The 19,799-nt window shown below is 38.3% G+C and overlaps 2 protein-coding genes across 8 annotated transcripts; one reads left to right on the top strand and one right to left on the bottom strand.

Moving 5' to 3' along the window:
• Positions 1 to 317: 317 nt before the first annotated feature.
• Positions 318 to 9,088, top strand: LOC103716080 (probable methyltransferase PMT3). 4 transcript variants are annotated; one of them, XM_008803937.4, is made up of 8 exons: positions 318 to 648; positions 1,608 to 2,098; positions 2,194 to 2,358; positions 2,489 to 2,671; positions 2,858 to 3,452; positions 6,578 to 6,690; positions 6,820 to 7,040; positions 8,469 to 8,903. In XM_008803937.4, the coding sequence occupies exons 2-8, from the start codon at positions 1,835 to 1,837 to the stop codon at positions 8,788 to 8,790; spliced, it is 1,863 nt and encodes a 620-aa protein (XP_008802159.2). In that variant the 5' UTR covers positions 318 to 648; positions 1,608 to 1,834; the 3' UTR covers positions 8,791 to 8,903. The 4 variants fall into 4 exon arrangements, with proteins under 4 accessions (XP_008802159.2, XP_008802161.2, XP_038972555.1 ...); XM_008803939.4 differs by lacking the exon at positions 318 to 648 and adding an exon at positions 1,235 to 1,490 and having other exon boundaries at positions 8,469 to 9,088; XM_039116627.1 differs by lacking the exon at positions 318 to 648 and adding an exon at positions 1,249 to 1,267.
• Positions 9,089 to 11,071: 1,983 nt separating this feature from the next.
• LOC103716071 (RNA-binding protein 42-like) lies at positions 11,072 to 19,799 on the bottom strand. 4 transcript variants are annotated; one of them, XM_008803926.4, is made up of 7 exons: positions 19,440 to 19,799; positions 15,977 to 16,154; positions 12,402 to 12,499; positions 11,835 to 11,931; positions 11,624 to 11,709; positions 11,438 to 11,526; positions 11,072 to 11,277 (listed from the first exon to the last, which is right to left on the bottom strand). In XM_008803926.4, the coding sequence occupies exons 1-6, from the start codon at positions 19,656 to 19,658 to the stop codon at positions 11,473 to 11,475; spliced, it is 732 nt and encodes a 243-aa protein (XP_008802148.1). In that variant the 5' UTR covers positions 19,659 to 19,799; the 3' UTR covers positions 11,072 to 11,277; positions 11,438 to 11,472. The 4 variants fall into 4 exon arrangements, 2 of the variants coding, with proteins under 2 accessions (XP_008802148.1, XP_038972544.1); XM_039116616.1 differs by having other exon boundaries at positions 11,072 to 11,526; XR_005507177.1 differs by lacking the exons at positions 15,977 to 16,154; positions 19,440 to 19,799 and adding an exon at positions 15,574 to 15,767 and having other exon boundaries at positions 11,072 to 11,526; positions 11,835 to 12,088.

Genomic DNA, 19,799 nt, shown 5'->3' with positions numbered 1-19,799 from the left:
TGCACGCTCCGTAAACACCGTGAATTGATTATTCGCACCTTGAGATATGAATGAAATGATATATCGTTGTTCGTTTCCTCAATCGATCAGACTTGATTAACTAGCATTAATGAATTCCCGGACCCCTCGTCCTCAAACGTGGGACCATGAAAGTTAAAGGCTCACGCATGGTCATCCAAATATGCTCTATCGTCGGTGCATCGTCTTAGGATCAAATATAAAAAAAAGCATGGTCAGCCACAAAGAAATCAGCATTAATTCCTTCGCTTTGATTTTGCTGATATAGAATTGAAGCATAACTTTTGAAAAAAAATTTAAGCTCTAAGTAGTACCCAGTAGGTACTAGATAATTAAATGAGCACTTCTTCTCAGAACTTATTTATTATTTCTATTTCGGGATAAAGAAATAAAAATATAGTAGTGTATGGATCCTCGGACATAATATAGTAATAATAGTAATAATAATAACAAGAAGTATCTATTTAACGCTACCAGATCTACATTCTCTTCTCTTCGTCACTTCCCTTCTGCTTCCGCTCCCTCTCCCCACTCTCGCTTTACAAATCCTCTCAAAATCTAGGGTTCTTTGTTTTCATCTCGTCTTATTGGAAATCGAGATTCCGATCCGCATCCCCAGCGTTGGAACCAGTAAGTTCCCCATCTTTCTTTCTTTTCAATCGACCAGTGGAATTCGATCGGTTTGTCCTGCCCGGTTAAAAATTCCTCATTTTTTTTCACGGATTTGATTGAATAACTGCCACCGGGCAGTGACGAGTCTGCTTGTTTTGCAAGCAATACAGCTTGGATTCGATTGGTTTCTCCTCGTGGTACAAAATTTCCTCGCTTCTTCACTGATTTGATTGAAGTTCCGGCTGGTTGGGATGGTTCTGCTATTTGTGCGAGTATTAAGTTGGATTTCTTTCTTTTTTTTTTTTTTTGCGTGTGTGAATTGCCTCGTGAGTTTCGATTAAAAGCCATCCAATTTGTGAAGTCATCAGGATTCGAGATTAAAATCGGGAGAACGAATTCGACGAATTCTTGAATTCGTAATTTTTTTTTATTTACTTGTTGATTATTTTTCTATTTGCTTATTATTGGATTCGTGGGAATACCACCGACACGGTTTGTCGTGGTGTGTCGCTATCGACCGATCTCCTTTTCTTTAATTTACTGCCGTGAGGGGCTTTTATTACGTATGGTCTGTCGGCCGTTAATGTTATTGATGGATTTGGCTCCTCCTGAGTCAGGCTAACTTGCGCCAGAAGAGGTGGTGTCTGTTTTCCCCGCTAACATTATGAGTCGAGGCATCTTTCACACATGAATACTGTTTAGTTTTTCACGGTTCTCTGCCATCTCCTCCGCTGCTTCTTCGAATTCTTTTAGGATTCCCTGTTTTCTCATCGGTGAAATTTGCTTTCTTGATTTGCCAAAGAGATCTACCTGGTACTGCTTTGTATTTGGTTTTTTTGGCCTATCTTTGGCAGAAATATGTGAGCAATCATTTCATATTTCATTCATTTTCAATCTAGTTTACGTTTTTCTTTCCCGTTATGTATTCTTAATGTGGTAATTGCTGATGTATGGTTCATGGCTCTATTGTGTCACAGATTTGCTTTGGTTTTCGGAGCATCATATCCAAGAACTTCTGTTGTTGATTTTTTTTCTTCTTCAATTTGGATCTGATTTATGCCGCTTGGAAATTGATAGAACTTGTGAGAAGTGAGCTCATTATTGGGTACGCTATGATTGAAGTTGGAAGACAGCTCATGTGGTGTTGAATAACAAAATCTTTTATCTTATAAAGTTTGCCAGCTTGGGCTCAGCTCCTAAAACAATGAGGGGAAGAAGTGATGGAGGACAGAATAGGCATTTGGTTACTTTGATGTGGGTTATGGTGGTCTTTCTTGGTTTACTGTTTCTATATTATGGATCTTTCTTTGGTCCTGGAAAGCAGCATGCCAGCACCACTATAGAGTCGGTTAGTAAATTACGAACATTCAAGTGGGTTAGCGATAACAATGGAGGGAATATCAAATCAGATGAGTCTATTTTTGGGCAGGAAGGTGGTGATGACAATTTCATGCTTAAGACCTTTCCAGTGAGTGTTTTTGAATTACCTGTATCTGCTCATGATCGTAGATTGTCTATAACTTGTGTTGATTTTTTTTTTTTAATCATGATCTGCTTGTGTAGGTGTGTGATGATCGGCATTCTGAGTTGATACCCTGCTTAGACAGAAATCTTATATATCAGATGAGATTGAAGCTGGATTTGAATTTGATGGAGCACTATGAAAGGCATTGCCCTCAGCCAGAGAGGCGCTACAATTGTTTGATTCCTTCACCACCTGGCTATAAGGTAGAAGCATATTTTCTTTTTTTCCCTTAATGTTGTCGTGTATGCTTTCCTTGTCTCCTGTTTAAAGTTACACTGTAAGATTTATGGCATCTGCATTTTAGTTGAGTGCATCAACAATTTGGCGTTACAGGTTCCTATAAAATGGCCAAAAAGTCGAGATGAAGTTTGGAAAGTGAACATACCTCATACACACCTTGCACATGAAAAGTCTGATCAAAACTGGATGGTTGATGCGGGAGAAAAAATTAAATTTCCAGGGGGAGGCACTCATTTTCATTATGGAGCAGATAAGTATATAGCATTAATTGCAAATGTAAGTTTATTTTGATCATAACACATGTCTAAAGTTATTCCATAGATTTTAGTTCTATTTTTTCCATTCATGGAAAGCTAGTACTATTGCTAAGTTGATGTTAGGAGTCTTTGACTTGCCCTTTTGAGCATGCTTTCTTTGGTGGGTGCAACATTGACAAATCTGGTTCCTGATTTGGATTGACAGATGCTCGGCTTTCCAAATAATAATCTCAACAATGAAGGAAGGATCCGGACAGTTCTAGATGTTGGCTGTGGTGTTGCAAGCTTTGGGGGTTATCTACTTTCATCTGATATTGTAGCAATGTCTTTCGCACCCAATGATGTGCATCAAAACCAGATCCAGTTTGCTCTTGAGAGAGGAATTCCTGCTTACCTTGGTGTTTTAGGGACAAAGAGGCTCCCGTACCCTAGCAGATCCTTTGAATTTGCTCATTGTTCTCGTTGTAGGATTGATTGGCTTCAAAGGGATGGGATTCTTCTGCTTGAGTTAGATAGATTGCTTAGGCCTGGAGGCTACTTTGCTTATTCATCTCCTGAAGCATATGCACAGGATGAAGAGGATCTTAGAATATGGAGGGAAATGAGTGCTTTTGTTGAACGAATGTGCTGGAAGATTGCTGTTAAACGAAACCAGACTGTAATTTGGGTCAAACCTCTAACAAATGATTGCTATATGAACAGAGAACCAGGCACTCGACCTCCTTTGTGCAGAGCCAATGATGATCCAGATGCAGTATGGGGTGTACGGATGGAAACCTGTATTACCCCTTATTCTAAACGTGAGTACCTTTTCCTTATGGGATATTTATGGAGTGATCTTCTAGAATCTATAAAAGCCCATGGGATTTTTAAGAAGCTTCTTGACTACATTTACCTGACTACCAAAATTTTTTGCATGCTTGTTTCATTCTTCTTCAGGACATTGATGAATTCTAGGATTGCATCCATGGTATGCTGAATCGGCCCGTACCGGCTGGTTCTGCACGTACCGTACTGGTACTGAGGCCAACTGGTACGGTTCAGCCGTGTAAAACGGTTCCGGCCCCTATCCGGAACCGACCGGTTTCTGCTGCATACAGGTGCGAACCGGACCGGTTCCACCGGTACGCACAAGGCAGCGCGCTCGCACGCGCGGGGAAGAAGAAGAGGAAAGAAGAGGAAGAAAGAGGAAGAAAGAAGAGGAAGAAGAAGAGAAAGAGGAGAAAAAGAAGAAGAGAGGAAGACGTACCGGTACCAGGCCTCGCGCGGGAAACATCCTTCCTTGCTCGCTGGAGAAAGGGGGAAAGAGAGGAGAAGAGAGGAGGAGAGAGGAGAAGAAAGGAGAAGAAAAGAGAAGATTCGGGAAGAAGGAAGAAGAGAAGGAAAAGAAAACGAAAAGAAGAAAAGAAAACAAAAGGAACGTGGCCGCGCGCGTCCTGCGCGGGAAAATGCTCCCGTGCGTGCGGCCTCACCCGTGGAAGCGCGGAGAAATGCGTGGAAACGCGTCTCGCGCGTGATGGGCAGCGCGCCTGTGCGCGTTGGGAACCTCGCGGGCGCGTTCCCACGGCTGACCGGGTTGGTACCTGTTCGGTACGGCCCAAACCGGTACTGACTCGGTCTGGGTCGCCACCGGTACCGGTTCGGCGTACCCTGATTGTGTCAATGACCATGCATTGAAATTAATGTTCTTTACTGGGTTATTTAGTTGGTTGTGCTGTGTATTGTTATAAACATCAGATTTAATAATTTTGGTGCTTAGTTGTGTAAATTAAAATTTTGCATTTAAACTTCATATCTCCCACATGCAACTACATGAACATGATCATTATTTAATTTAGTAATTCATAATGCATGTTGTTTTATCTGATCATTTTCTGTAAGAAATGATAGATTCACGTTTCTGCGTATCTGTTGTAGGAACCTTCAAAGTTCCTGATTTTACTTTTGGTTCATTGCATGGACAGTTAGCTGGCTTGGCAACAAATTTGTCATATACTAATGTGTGAAACCTCAATCCAACAAACAAGCCTTAGTGCATCCGTATTTTGTCAGCTTCATGGACTAGGGCACAATAACTTGATCTCAACTGTGTAACTATCAATGTCCAATTCCTAGTCAAGGCTACTTTGTTGGAGGGGCATGCCATGAAATCTAGAAGACTAGTTGGCAAGTAGGGAAATTTCCTTTGTTGATTATGGAATTTAAGTTTGTAACTAGGATGCATCTTGTCAAGATTCATGTTGACTTGTGAAATGCCTTGATGAATATTGAGAAAAAGTTGAATCAAAACTGTGTTGTTAATGCCGAAAATAGCCATAGGTTTATTATGTTGTCAAATATAAAATATAGAAGAGCGTAGATATAAATAAAGAACTTTCCATCAGAAAGAAATGATGAGACTATACCTGTGTCAAACATGAATCTGTTGGAGGTAGATCTAGATTGTTGACTCAAGGTAATTAGGGAGAGATATGGCTGAAGCAAGACCTGGACCTAACCCATCCCACTAGCTCCGCTATTTGCAGGTTTCTACCCGTTGATTATGAGCTTGTCATGATAATGCATTTCAGTGTCAGTGCATTTCATAACTGTTTATATGTAGCACATCAGAGGCCATGCTCATTGAAAGTGTTAAGACTAAATTTGCTTTACCAGTACCAATGGAATTAAAGAAATTAATACTTTGCTGCTAGCATTACATATTAATTTGTCAATGCTAACATCCTTTAAAGTATTGAGTTACCTAGCCATAAAATCTCTCCACCTTCGAGGGCACCAAATAGAATGATCTTAACCATATATACATATTAAGAAAACTGCTGCACCTTTCTTGCATATACCCAAGTAGGTTTTGCTTGTGAATATTTGTATTTTGCAACAGGCGAACTTGCTTATGAAAAAGGACAAATTACTCCAAATGATCAGTGCTAGTGTGTGCAGGTTCCCCTATAAGCAAACAGTTTTGGGCATTAATCCTGATTTCGTAGGGTTACTTATCTGCTTCATATTAATTCAGCATTGCTCTAATAAGAATAGTAACAAATGAGAATAAGAGTAATCTTGTCATATAAAAGAGTACCAGGGACTTCTTATGGTGGGATGCCTTGGTTTAAATCAATAACTTGGTATGGTTGGTGAGCACCAAATACATTACTGGAATTGGAAATTGAAGAAAAACTTAAACTTGCAATAAATATACCAAATAGGGTAAGGAATTAGAGTTAAAATGCTTACCAGATCATCACTAGGTTTCAGAACTAAATTTTTGAACTAACTAATAGCAAATATTCTTCGTCATTAATTCAATCCAGTCATTAATTGCATGATTTCCATATATTGAAACAGAAATATGACATTACAAGGGACTAGGAATAAAATGGGTCATGAAGATAATGTCCATCAATGTTCAGTTATAGCTCTTGAACTCAGAGCCACAAGCCTAAATGAGGGTATGGGAAGGATAGGGGGGATCTGGACAACAGTTATTTTGTCTTCCATTTGTTTTGAGTTAGTCTGTGAATCATTTTTCACTTTTCCACAGTTCTACATAGATACTTTAGGAGAGGAAATATGACAAGACACCATATGTTTTATAATAATTAAATAAGCATAGTTAAAATTTCTTTGTTTTCCTTTTTTGTCATGGCTTGATTTTCAAACGAATCCTGTGTATCTATGAGCTTTCCCTTCCAAAAGGTTTCATATGACCATTGTCATGTCCCATAGAGTATGATAAAGTTTACTACTTGTTGTAACATGATGCTTATACTGGAAAAGTTTTCAAATTTGATAACTGAAGTACGAGGAGCTCTGTTCGAGAAGAAGCAATGGCTCTTATCGAAATTGACCTTTTGGCCATTACAATCAGCTTCTTACTTCTTTCCAGAAAGATTTTCAGTTTCTTAACAAATCTTGTTTTTGACAGAGATGCATAGAGCTAGGGGTAGTGGATTGGCTCCTTGGCCTGCTCGCTTAACTACTCCTCCTCCCCGTCTTGCTGATTTTGACTATACCAGTGAAATGTTTACAAAAGACATGGTATTTTACTATCTTTGAGTTGCATGTTTCTTTGTACCTGCTTTGTTGTTGTCCATATAGGTTCATTAGCAAGCATAGATGCTTTGACAAATGGAAATCTGATAACTTATAGTTTCTAATATGCTGTAGGAAATTTGGCGAAGAAGGGTTGACAAATATTGGAGCTTATTGAATCAGAAAATCAAACCAAACACTGTAAGAAACTTGATGGACATGAAGGCAAATATGGGGTCATTTGCAGCTGCTCTCAAGGACAAGGATGTTTGGGTGATGAATGTTGTGCCAGAAGATGGACCAAACACCCTTAAAATAATTTATGACAGAGGCCTAATAGGGACTGTACATGACTGGTAGGCTATTGTTAGTTTTAGATTTTAATATTAGTGCATCTTTTTTGAGACAACTCTAATCTACTTTTTTGCAGCTGATTGTTAATTGCTTGTTCTTATGCATCATAAAGACAATCAGATCTAGCACAAGGATGCCTGAATAATTAGGTTCAATTGGGCAAGGCACACAATTGTGAAAATAATGAAAAATAAATCTTCAACCATTAACTTTTTGGCAAAGAAACATCACACTCAAGGCAGGTTAGGACCATCAGTATGTGATGACAAAAGAGTTCCAATATCCTTGTTTTTTGGCAAAGGATGTGATAGGACTTTCAAATTTATCAACAGATTTGCCAAGATTCTATATGTGTCAGTGTGTGTGTGCATGCATGTGTGCATGGTTTGGCATATCGGCCCAAACCAGGTGGTACATGGCATACCGTACCATACCGATTCGGCACCGGTACCCGGTATGGATAGCGTATTGACACTTGGTACGCAGAAATCATCGCATAGCATACCGTACTGACACAGTGCTAGTATGGCACCGGTACGAGGTCCGGTACCAAGACGGTGAACTTTGCATGTGTGTATATGTTATTTTCTTCTTTACCCCCGCCCCCCCCCCCCCCCCCCCCCCCCCCTCCCCCCCCGCCCTCCTCTTTTTTTTTTGAAGGGAGAGGGGGGGAGGAGTTGGGGATGAACCTTCATTTTACTTCCACATTTTCATATATGCTTGGAGCGGAAATGTATGAGATTTTTACTAGTTCTTTTGTAATGAGATTATATTGTTCTCGTGCCCTTGAGAAGCACTTTGTAAGTGATCTGAACATAATCGTGGTCATCAAGCTATGCTCCATCTACTGGGGTCAGCTTATGCATCGTATCTCTGAAGTAGTTTTTGTGAAGTCTCTTGTCCACCCAAATCTTTATTTGTCTCCCTTTCTTTTTGACCATTTAATATTAAAATGGGTTACCATCTTATAACAGTTATTTCTGACCTAAGCTGTTCATGGTAAACACATTTGCAGTCAACCCTGGCTTTTTGAAGGCCATCTATCTAAAAGATTCATCTCTCAATAGTTGTGGTTCTTTTTAGTTGCAGAAGTGTTTTGTTACTTTCGCATATGCTTCCTATGTCAGTAGAAAGTGATATATATTTAATTTTCATGTGAAGATTAGTAAGTACAAAATCCTTTCTTCATTAGGTTTACTATTTTGTCGTCTTTTTTCTTCCATTATGTATGAAATATTTTTTCCCTGGTCAATTTGGCTGTACTCAATAGAAATGATTGAGGGAAAAGATCATATAGGATAGACAACCTGATTTTTTGTCTCAATTAGAAAGACACCGGTATCTTGCTTGCAGCATCAGTCAAAATATCATGTGTTTATCTATTTGCATATTTTGTGTTTGCCAACTGACTTATGCATCACTCTTGACAGGTGCCAAGCCTTCTCAACCTACCCTCGAACCTATGATCTCCTCCATGCATGGACCGTCTTCTCTGATCTTGAGAAGAAAGGCTGCAGTGCTGAGGACCTTCTCATTGAGATGGACCGTATACTCAGACCAACTGGTTTTGTAATTATTCGAGACAAGCAGCCAGTTGTGAAATTTATAAAAAAGTATTTGACAGCATTGCACTGGGAATCAGTAGCTGTGGCAGATGCTGAGGCCAATCCAGATTCAGAAGATACTGAGATGGTGTTTGTGATCCGGAAGAAAATGTGGTCTGCAGATGGGAGCCTCAAGGATTCAGCATAATGTTATCTTGACTGTGCAGGTTGGGCCAAAGAAGCGTTGCCTGATTGCACAGATCATTTCTGTCAGCTGCATATTTTTAACTCTCCAGGTGTTACAGTTGATTTTTAAACCCCTAATCAGCTGATTGTGGCTCTTTTACAAGCTCTTCATGTTTGTTCTCTTTTGTTAAGTAATAAGAAAACTGTCCTCAAGTGGCTCATAATTTGATAGGCACATGTCCCTTTTCTTTTGTTTTCTGCAGTGTGTAAACGAAGTTGAAGTAGATTCCAGCAAGACAAGCCGTTATTATCACCAGAAAGTTATTTGTTCAAGTTAATTATTCAGGGAATGTCACCATATGAGTTTTTACTGCTGGGTTTGTAAACAAATTCCGAATAACAGCAGAATAGAAGGGTTTGCCCAAAAAGTTATTTTTTAAATTTTTATTATTGAAACAACATTGAAGTAAAGGTTATTATAATGGTGTGACAACAATCTAATGGGACAATAATAGTTTTATCTTCCATGTCTTTTATCAGATAAAAAAAATACTATTTTGTACCACAATTATTTTTGGAGGGAAGTTTTTAAAAATATTTTTAGGGCTTGCTTGGATAGTGTTGTGCAATCTAATAAGATTCATAGGGATGTAGGCCAGGCTAAGCCTATATTCACAGAATGCATAGAAATTTTTTCAGCAGGCAGGCCCGAAACTTATAGAGAGAGAAAAAAAAAATGTACTAGATCTATTTTTTCCTATCCTATAGAAATGAACTAGGAGAGGCTCAACTGACATGGGCTATAATAGATCTCATATTCTACAATACTAAAGATTCTGTTTCTAATCCTAAAGATTCAATAAGACCATGTATATATTTGTTTTTAAGATTGGTCTGGTTTCCAACTTCATATATCCTATACATACACGCCCTCACCGAGCAGACTGAGCATAATACTTGCAAAAGCGGGATACTGAAGGAAAAAAAGGAAGTATGGAAAGGAAGGTTGACACCCTTCAAAACCGAACCGTCGGTCTTCAATGGCCATACATACATGGCGTGCGCAAGCTCTCAACCTTTCTGGATATCTGTATTCCCAAGAAATACTGTCATCCGAACGATCTCTTCACACACAACTAGGTCATGCGAGTTTAAAGTTTAGCTTGATCAATTAATGAGCAAGCCAAGCTGAAGCGAAGTTTTACTTGGACTCAATTTGAGTGAAGCTTGAAATCGATAGACCAAAAAAAAAAAAACAAACAAAAGCATTTTTCATTATCATTCGTTGATAGAAAAATCTTTTCATATTATAAATATAAAAAAAATTAGCATATTCGCATACAACAGAATATATTTGAAATTAGGTCGTCGGTGTTAGAGCAATGTATAGGCCCCTGATCATGTATTATTATAGCAGATGGGAGCTATACCATTTCTAATGCATAGGCTCCTCGAATCCTGGAATCTCAACCGTCAGTTCCCTCACATTCAACTTTGATCAGAAATTCCACTTTCAATATATATCAACGCATGCCGGATAAAACATTGCACAAGCCAATAGTTTGGATGTTCAGTTTATGCCTAAGCCGAAGTACTCAAGCCAAGAGGAGAACTGCGCAACCAGGGGAGAAAAAGAACGCTCTGAGTTTTATCCGAAGATGCAACGAAAGATGACGTCTAAATCGTGACTCATATAAGCATTCTCAAGTTCGCAATAAGTGTTTCACGACGTAATTAAAGCCCAAAAATAAGTTGCTGCACTGCCCTCCATACCAACGGAAAACATTAATCAAGAGACGCGGTCTCCAATTTTGAGGAGAATGATAGCCATCCCCCCCCCCCCAAAAAAAAAAAAAAAAAAAAAACCCACCACCAAATAATAATAATAGTAATAGTAATAATGATGATGATGATGGTGGTTTATTTGGTTTATTTATGCCAATAGCATAAAAATTGGAATTCGAAAATTGCTATCGTCTTTAAATAAACAGTTATTTAAATTCCTGTTACCAGTATGTGTATGGGGTGGTTTTTCTTGTTATTAATCTAGCAGATGAGCTCATAGCTAAAGCAAACCTAGCATAATATACCTTCAGTCTCTTACTTTTTCATTACCCCTGGTATCCTGCTTTCTTCGGTCCTGGAGTTCTCAAAGCAACTAGCAGTCAAATTTCACTCACACCACGCCAATATATTTTTGTTCCCCAACTTAAAATAACAACAATAGCATACCCGTACCTGTTACAGAGGGCTAATCCATTCTTGGTCTGCATGATATTATTTCAGAAGAAAGTAAAAGCTGGTAATGAAATACCAATCACCTGACATTCAAATAAAACTGAAGAGGTACCCAACTTAAACATGAGTTTCCATTCAAATCTGAAGAACTCCCAACAAATGTACATTAATGGATGAAATTAATTCACTTTACAACCAAGAACATCTAACCTGAAGCTAATTCAAAAGTTGATAAGTTTAATCCTGTCAGAGATGCTTTTGAAACTTTCAGCTGACACAAGGACAAGACAAAAATAAATATATAAATAGATAAAAATAAAAACAACTTGCATTATAATTTTCAGCGAGGTGCTAGTCTAACACGAGCAAAACAAAAACCTTTCAACACGAGACACAACGGCATTTAGTTTTATGGTTAACCAAGTTATTACCAGTGTTCAGTGACTCATGGAACCAGAGCGGAGCATCATTTGTGGAGGATGCCTTTCTTTGGCAGTTTAGGTTTCTTCGGAGCCTGAGTCTAAAGATCACAACATAAAACTAAAAGTGAGAAGAGACATACGATAACACGAGACTGAACTGAAAGGAGTTATTTGGGTGGAAGAATGAAAATCAACCTTCTGCTTTTCCATAGCCTCATAATCTATCCTGTCCTTCCAAGTGCTCTTCCGCAACTTGATTGGACGATTTCCAACATATTTCCCTGCAATATTTCGTCGATAAAAATTTGTAGCATGAGTAAATTAGTTTAGTATAAAAGAGGTACAGTCTGCATAGATGTACACATATCATATGACATTTTAACTGCAACAACAAAGATATACAGACCGTTCATTTCTTTCAATGCTGCTGTAAGGTCCGAAGCATTTGAAAAACTCACAAATCCGTAACCTTTAGTTTTGCCAGTCCTCTTGTCCCTCACCACCTGAAGAAAGAATAATAAAATTATATCTAGTCATAAACATCCGAAATTCTTCAGTTAACAAGAAGGAAAGATCATCTTAGCTCATTGATATTTCTGGCACCCACTTCAAGTCAACTCTAAACTCAGTTGAGGTTTCTCGAGTTTCAGCTATAAGGAACTAATCATTTAAAACAATAAAAGAAATTAGTATATAAATTGAACATCAAATATTAGAACCTAAGCCATTAACTAGCCATCAGGGAGACACACGACACTACAGTTAAATACAAGGAAATAATGATTCTCTCAGAATTCATAAAGCTTTCCAGAATGCTGCCAAAGATCAGATTGATCACTGATTAAAACTAGTAAATTATGATATTGCGAAATTGGGATGAACAGACTTCAACATTAAACAGTGCAACCAAAACTGCACAGAAAGAAAGAAAATAATAAATATTGATAATTTCAAGCAATGCCAAGCTACTCACTCTTGCCATGTTGAATGACTGAAATCTTGCAAATGCTTTTGTAAGAACATCATCATTGACTTCATTGCCCAGATCTCCACAAAATAAACGAAAATCATCTGCACAAAAGAACCAAAAACAGAAAAACTAAATGAGGAACACTGCAAACTAAATGGGTGTTTTCCACAGCTATTTTCCGAGTTTATGGCCATAATAATTGAAGGCAGTCTAAATATCAACAGCAAAAAGGACCGGAGTTGAGTGATTAGCCATACAAAAGAGTAGATGATGAGTAAAATATGCACAAATGGATCGTTGTACATAATACAAGCATACAGATGTGTGTGAAAGAAATACATGGTACACACATCTCTGTGCAGTCATAAGCCCATCTTCATTGATAGCGCGTCCAAATTCTTCCCCAACTTATAGTCATAGTCCATGATCAAATTTACTTCAAGTCAAATTTCCAATACAAATGGAAAATTTGGAATGTCTTTATGTGCCTCCAAAGTCCTTTAACAGGCATCCAATCTGTCTTGACATTGTCATATATAAGATTTTTCTAAATTACAAAAATTCCACTAACGTATAATCTAATTTGATGTTTTACCAGCAACATGATTGACACCTTACATATTTCCTTTTTTCTTTAATTTGATACTATAAAAAAAATTGTTTATAAGCAAAGGCACCATGTCACGGATGTCATGGGTAAGGTTGCTCTATTCTAACATAGGTGTCACAGATTTGGAACAAGGAAACAACACCCGTATGCAGGGGTAAGAATGTGTACATCGGACCCTCTCTAGACCCCACAAGTAATGGGAGCCTCATGCATTGGCTTACCCTATTTTATCATGTTCCCTTGGGCCTAACAGTCAAGGAACAGAGAACTGTCAAAATTTTTGAAAGTTGATACATCACTTGTAGAACACATATATTTGGAAGCTATGCCCAACATCTAGGTAACACAGATACCTACAGTGCAAACCCCAAAATCTTTCCACAAATATCTACAGAATGCCCATATTACAAATCAATAAATATTTCTTTGCTATTAGTAATTATATGCCTCAATCAGCATTGCATTGGATTTGAAAGCTTGAACTTTCTTCATCTTTGCTACACTCCATTATAATTCTTCTCGCCCTTAAATCTCTACCTAAATTAATGCAAATCCAGAATTCTCACCAAATCATTTGGAGGCGTTTCTCCAAGCATGATCCCAAATATCTCCCATAAGGGTCTGACCATCTTTATCCTCCACGTATCCAGTGTAATCTCAACGACCAGTGTGTCATGCTATTTCAGGCTTGTTACAGAGAATCATATAGTCTTGCATGTTTTGCCACATTAACTATTCTACTATTTGAAATCTATATTGTACTCCTTTGCAGTACATGTTTTGGAGGTATTGCTCAAGAAAACCTCCACCTCCTACCGCTCCCTTGTGTATAATCTTTTATATTTTACCGCTCCATTTTGGTTGGTTTTTTGAATGACCCCATCAAGGATCCTGCATGGAGTCATTTGAAAATATTTGCTATCCTATGCATTTTGCCTGGTAAATGTTTCAGTTTCATCAACTGACAAAAAAAAATACTCCACTCTTTTATTCTTTGTACAAACAATTAGAACATGTAAGCCCACAATTGCCTCACAAGAGGATGATTGCTGGTAGTCAGCAACATGTAAAACAGCTATAGGAATGATAAATTCGAAAAATAATAACATAGATGAAACTGCAATCAAGATGAATTAGAATTTATAAAATCATAAAGAAGCTATATATATATATATATATATATGTATATGTATATATATATACATGTATATGTATATATATACATGTATATGTATATATATATACATATATATGACATCATGCTCTGACATATGGTAACTCCGCTTTCTACTCTTCCCGCGCTAAGAAAACTGCCAACTCAAAAAAGAAGATGTGAACTAAAAATCTACAAAAATGGAAGGCAATTTTAAAAGAAACAATCATTCAGACAAAAGATCACCGGAGACTTCTCAACCATGAAGAGTGTGTCTAAAAGCACCAAATAAAATTACTTTTGTCCTTAGAGAGAATGGGATGATCATGAGAAAATGTTATACAATCATCATGTGATGCCAGTAGTCAAAAAAGTATCTTAAAACAATTCAGAGGTGCCAGTTAGGAAATGTGCCATAATGTATATCAGTCATAAAACCCCACCTCCTCAACACTGCACATGGAGACTGGAAATGGGGACAAGATGACAATTTAGAAGTAACAGATGGGCCAAAACAAAGAAAAGAAAAGAAAAGAAATGGAGAACGAAGGCAGGACAGAGCTGAGTATGAAAGATCACTGAAGGTTCTTTAGAACCATGAAATATCTCCAGTACTTCCAGGAAAGGTTAGGAATCTGTTCCCATGGTATAAAAGAATGAAAAGCTTGGAAGATCATGAGAAGTTATATGATTGTCAGATTGCAGCAATACTCGAGAAACTTCGGCATAATTTCAAGATGCATATCAGTTGGGAGAGAAGGAAAAAAGAAAATGTTACATGCTTATGAGTACAAAGATATCTACATAGTTGGTAATGGAAGTGCAGAACTTTTATGTGCACTATTTTTAATGAGTGTATCCAATAAATTTTAGGTACAACACCAGCAGATAAAAGATATTACAACTTGGATAGTTTTGTTATTTTCAACAAAAGCACACGCAATATCATGCAAATATGGCCCACCTTATGCAAAAACTAGTTTTTCTTGGGAAATAAAAAGCAAGATGGCGAGCGAGGGAGGGCAAAAACAGAGAGAACTTCGTTATGCACAAGAAACTGATATCATAAACCAACTTGTGGTGTTTGAGAAGTGAATCGAGGACTCTTATGAAATAACATGTATTTGTATAAAAATGGATAGGACGAAATAGCATGCGCGTATCATAATGGAAAGTTCTGACACACCGTAACATTATATAACATTTCATATATAACCATGCATTAGCACCCACATGGCTCACAACATTTTCTTTACATATACACAGTTTTTTGGATAAAAAAGTTCTTAGCAGTTCTGACGCCACTCCTTAATTGTACCCAAAATCTCCACAGTAAACAATGACATCATTTAACTAAAATAACTCTTAAGACTAAGCCAAGTGGTAAGAAATAATATTTACGACAACATCACCTGGCCCACCTAAATCCCTCCAAAGAAATTTGAACCAACTTCATGTGGCTTATATGTGTCAAGTCTTATACTTGCTGTATTTATGGGCTGTCATCAGATTCTTGCACCACGTTCCACAAAACCCAAAGAAGTAGCACTTCTTGTTCAGGAGCAGAATAAAAAATAGCAGTGGGAAACATACAAAAGTCAAAGACGAACTCAACTTACATCAAGTTAATGCAGGGATGCACAAAACAGGAGCGTGTGAGAGGCAAGGATAGATCTATTATTCCGCATGACCAAGACAGTTACAACAGACGGATTAGTGTTCAAAAATAAACCTAATAACCCAGTCACAGCCAAAACCAGGATGTGTTTAAATATAAATAAAAAAGAAGTCGAGTAACTTGGTTAGAGTTCATACTTTCAGGCCAATCTGCTAATGTTGGATCCTCCCAGGTCTGGCCAGCTGCTTTACGAGGTATTGCTTTCTTTTTTGTTTCTGCTTTATGCTCAATTTCACTGCTTGCAATAGCTGCTTTTACACTTGCCAGAGCTTCTGGTGTAATTTTTTGAGCATCCTTTTGGAACAATTGCTGTGCCTATTCATAAATTAAACCACAAAGCCATGTCATAACAGAAAAAAATCATGATTGTGACAGCATAAATAGATTCATCAAAGTAACAGCAACAGTATAAGAATAAATACATAACCATTTCCACTGATATACTCGTTCTTCAATCTTAGGGGATAACAAAGCCATCAAAGAGTCAACGGCAAAAAGAAAAAGCTACAATTTTCTAGCTGGCATCCAACAATTTGTTGGCAACCAAATACATCGAAGGTAACATGTTCTTTTAAAATTCAGAAAAAAGAAAAGCAGATGCACAAGATGATTTCACCTAATTATCAAACATTTTGAGCTCTTGATCAACCATGAAGCGAAAAATAGACTGGCGAATCCTGTTGGGATCCCACGCACGCTGCAGAAAAATCAAAACACAACGGAAGGGACATGCACGAGATCCCGTTCATCGCATGAACGTATTTTAAAACCGTCGTTCGTAGATAGATTAGGATTAAAAACTTTTTACAATATTAGGAAGACCAGATCTTTACCTTGTGTGGGTAGATGATCACCACAAATCTGATGATCGTGAAATTATTGAAGGTTCGCTTGAAGCCGCACACACGTTCGGCCTCTACAGGTATCCACACGAGGCAGAGGACCAATCTAAACACCTGAATCTTTCCGGAGTGCTAGCTCCCTTGCAGAGATTTGTTTTGATGGCTGAAGTTCTCCCTTTTGCAATCCACTCTTGATTGATTTGAGAGAAAGAACAAAGGAGAAAAGGGAAGAAGATCAAAACACCCCTTGCAGCCTTTTCTTTTGTTCTTATGGTGGAAGAAGGAATAGAGGAGGAAATAGCCCACAAGCCTTCCTCCTTTTGTGTTGCTTGCGGCTGAAACCCAAGAGGAAGAGGAGAGGCTTTCACGTATATCCCAAGAGGAATCCCTTAGGAGGGGTGCCGCAAGCCCTCCTTTTCTTTTATCCCTTTTTAGGAGCTCAAGTCTATCTCTAAGAGAGAATGGGCGTAGCTCCTTTAGGAGCTCGTATGATACAGTCCTTCTATCATGGATCCCTACAGGACGGAGGTCATAGATAACTCGTCAAACCCCATCGTCTGTCATATGTCTGAATTTATTCGACTGAAGTTTGAGAGTGGAAAACTCCTTTTTCATTGTACATACAGCCCCGGCCGAGGTCTTACAAACTTAATCTTATAAATCACATAGGATCACTCGTTATCTATCAAAGTTGATAGATTTCTTGTAGGTGCATACCTTACTTCTACAGTGAACCTACTGCAGCCAATCTATACCACAATCCACAAGAACCTATATGGCTAGAGACCATGTATACGTGCAGTCAAACTACAGCAATCTCACTGTGAATAGCCGAAGCACTGCAGGTCAAAGAACTAGTCACACTACTGCAATATCAAGTAAGTCACTGACGAGTGAATAGACATCCAAGTGACTTCTTATTTTGGTCAAGCTCAGTATCCTTGTTCTCTAACAAGCACCTGCACTATCACTTCAGTGTCTCTACACTATGGACTCGAGACTCGTCCACCCAAAAAGAAAGTGATCTGTGCACTGATCTCATCGGATTGATCACCGTCCTCGTGATGATCCATCAATCAAGAGCATTTAGAAATTAATAACCAATGATACATGGCTTAAATTCTCAACTCTTGAGAATAAGCATCATCTTATTAATTTCTTGGACGATTCATAGACACATACACAATATGAATGCACAAGATGCCCATTTATTAATCAATAATAATAAAGTCAAGTACAAAACTATGCCCCAGAATTAATAATGTGCCAGCCAAATTAGCTTCTAGGGCATATATCTAACAAATCGAACCTCTAACACAAGAATATTTCAAATGGTAAGTGGAAATAAATACAGACTACATGATAATGCAATTCAAGAAACATAATATTCAACATAGCATCTGCAAACTTCAGATTGCATGTTAAGCTGCTTCAGATTTCTACAAGACCATGATATAATTTTGTAACCATAGGCAGCAAATTTGGAAAAGCTATGGCGAATTTATGATGAAAAGGTAACGTTTGGCGGTGAACAAATTTTACACGACTTCCTATGACATCCACATGTGCATTTATCTCTCCTCAAACACAAAAGTAAATTCTACTTTAGCATAACTACATAATATTGTAAAGTAACAGGACACTTAATGTTGCCAAGGTAAGCGAACCCCTCTATACCTGGAATCAACTATATAAATAATTGGATTTTTTGCGTACATGTCCTCCTATATATTAAAATTTATATTAATACATTTCTAAAATTGATATTTGCATGTATGCCCTTATAAAATACTTGTTTTGCATGTATACCCTTTTTTTTTTCTCTTTTCTTGCATATAGAACCAGCCAATCACCCTATGTATCTCTTTGCTGCCTATTTTCATAGGTCTAACATTCACTTCAATATCTATTAAAATTGCAGTCCATAATCTCATTTTATTTTTGTTTTCTGTGGCTTCCTTTAAGACTCCCTCTTCACTATTCCAGCAAACATTTATCTTGTCTTCCTTCCATCGATCAACTTTATGTCATCTACAGATGACATGCACCAGGATTTATCTTTCAGAATCTTAGAAATAAATTCACCTATGGCCGGAGAGAGAGCGAAAAAAAAAACGCCCCCAGCACTGACACCCTCCAGTTTTGTAGGAAAACGTGCCACAAATTTCTTCAAATCAGTATGTGCTAACAAAAAGACGCTTTCTCATTCTTTTTGCCACCTCTTCTATTTGTATCATCAGAAACAATCAAAAAACAACTTTCCCTTCTTCTACTCAAATAGGTTTTGTAACAAATCATGTAACAATCAAGGACATCGTTGGTTCCATCAAATCACCGATTCTAACACGGGCAAAATAAAAAATTCCCCAAAAGGCAGCTAGAAAAAACCGATAAAATCAACCATCTTAACTGGATCCATAACAAGATCATCCGCACATATTAATTACTAAACAGAACAACCCTAAAACCCTCTTCCCAGCGGTCCTCTCGCTTGGTCAGCTCTTGGCCAATCTCTGCATTCGAGCGATTCGTGCCATCCTTGGTTCTGGCTCTAGTTGTCGGACATTTCCGACACTCTCCCGGTGAGAGATAATAAGGACAACCTTATTTTTCTCTTCCAGAAGAGTTTTGAAGGAGATGCCGCAAGGTCCGTTTGCCCATATGCATCATCAACGCATCATGAGTTCATCAAATCTTGATAAATATATAATTAAAGATCAAGATATCCTCCAAAAAAAGAGGAGGAGGAGAGCTATACCTGCTGGTATTGGGGAAACGTATACACGGCGGGGTAAACCGGAACAACGGCCGGCGCCGGCACCGCCGGGAGGTTGATGGCCGGGGCGTACTGCTGATCGGTGGGCTGCTGGACCGTCCCGTAGGCGTTCTGGAGATGGAACGGTACGGGGAAGTAGATCGGGGCAGGGTACACGAACTGGGACGCGGCGGAGGAATTCGAAATTGATTCTGCCGCCATCACCGCCGTCGATGGAGCTGAGGATGGGATCGAATTCAAGTGAAGGAGAGAGGGATTTGATATAGGGCTTCTGGATCGATGCGATCGAAGAAGAAAACAGCCTGGGGTTTTGGAATGGATTTCTCGAGAGGATAAATTTCA

The sequence above is a fragment of the Phoenix dactylifera genome, chromosome 2, assembly GCF_009389715.1.
Source record: "Phoenix dactylifera cultivar Barhee BC4 chromosome 2, palm_55x_up_171113_PBpolish2nd_filt_p, whole genome shotgun sequence".
NCBI lineage: Eukaryota > Viridiplantae > Streptophyta > Magnoliopsida > Arecales > Arecaceae > Phoenix > Phoenix dactylifera.
Note: the sequence above shows the minus strand (reverse complement) of the source record. Positions and strands in the feature narration are given on the sequence as shown.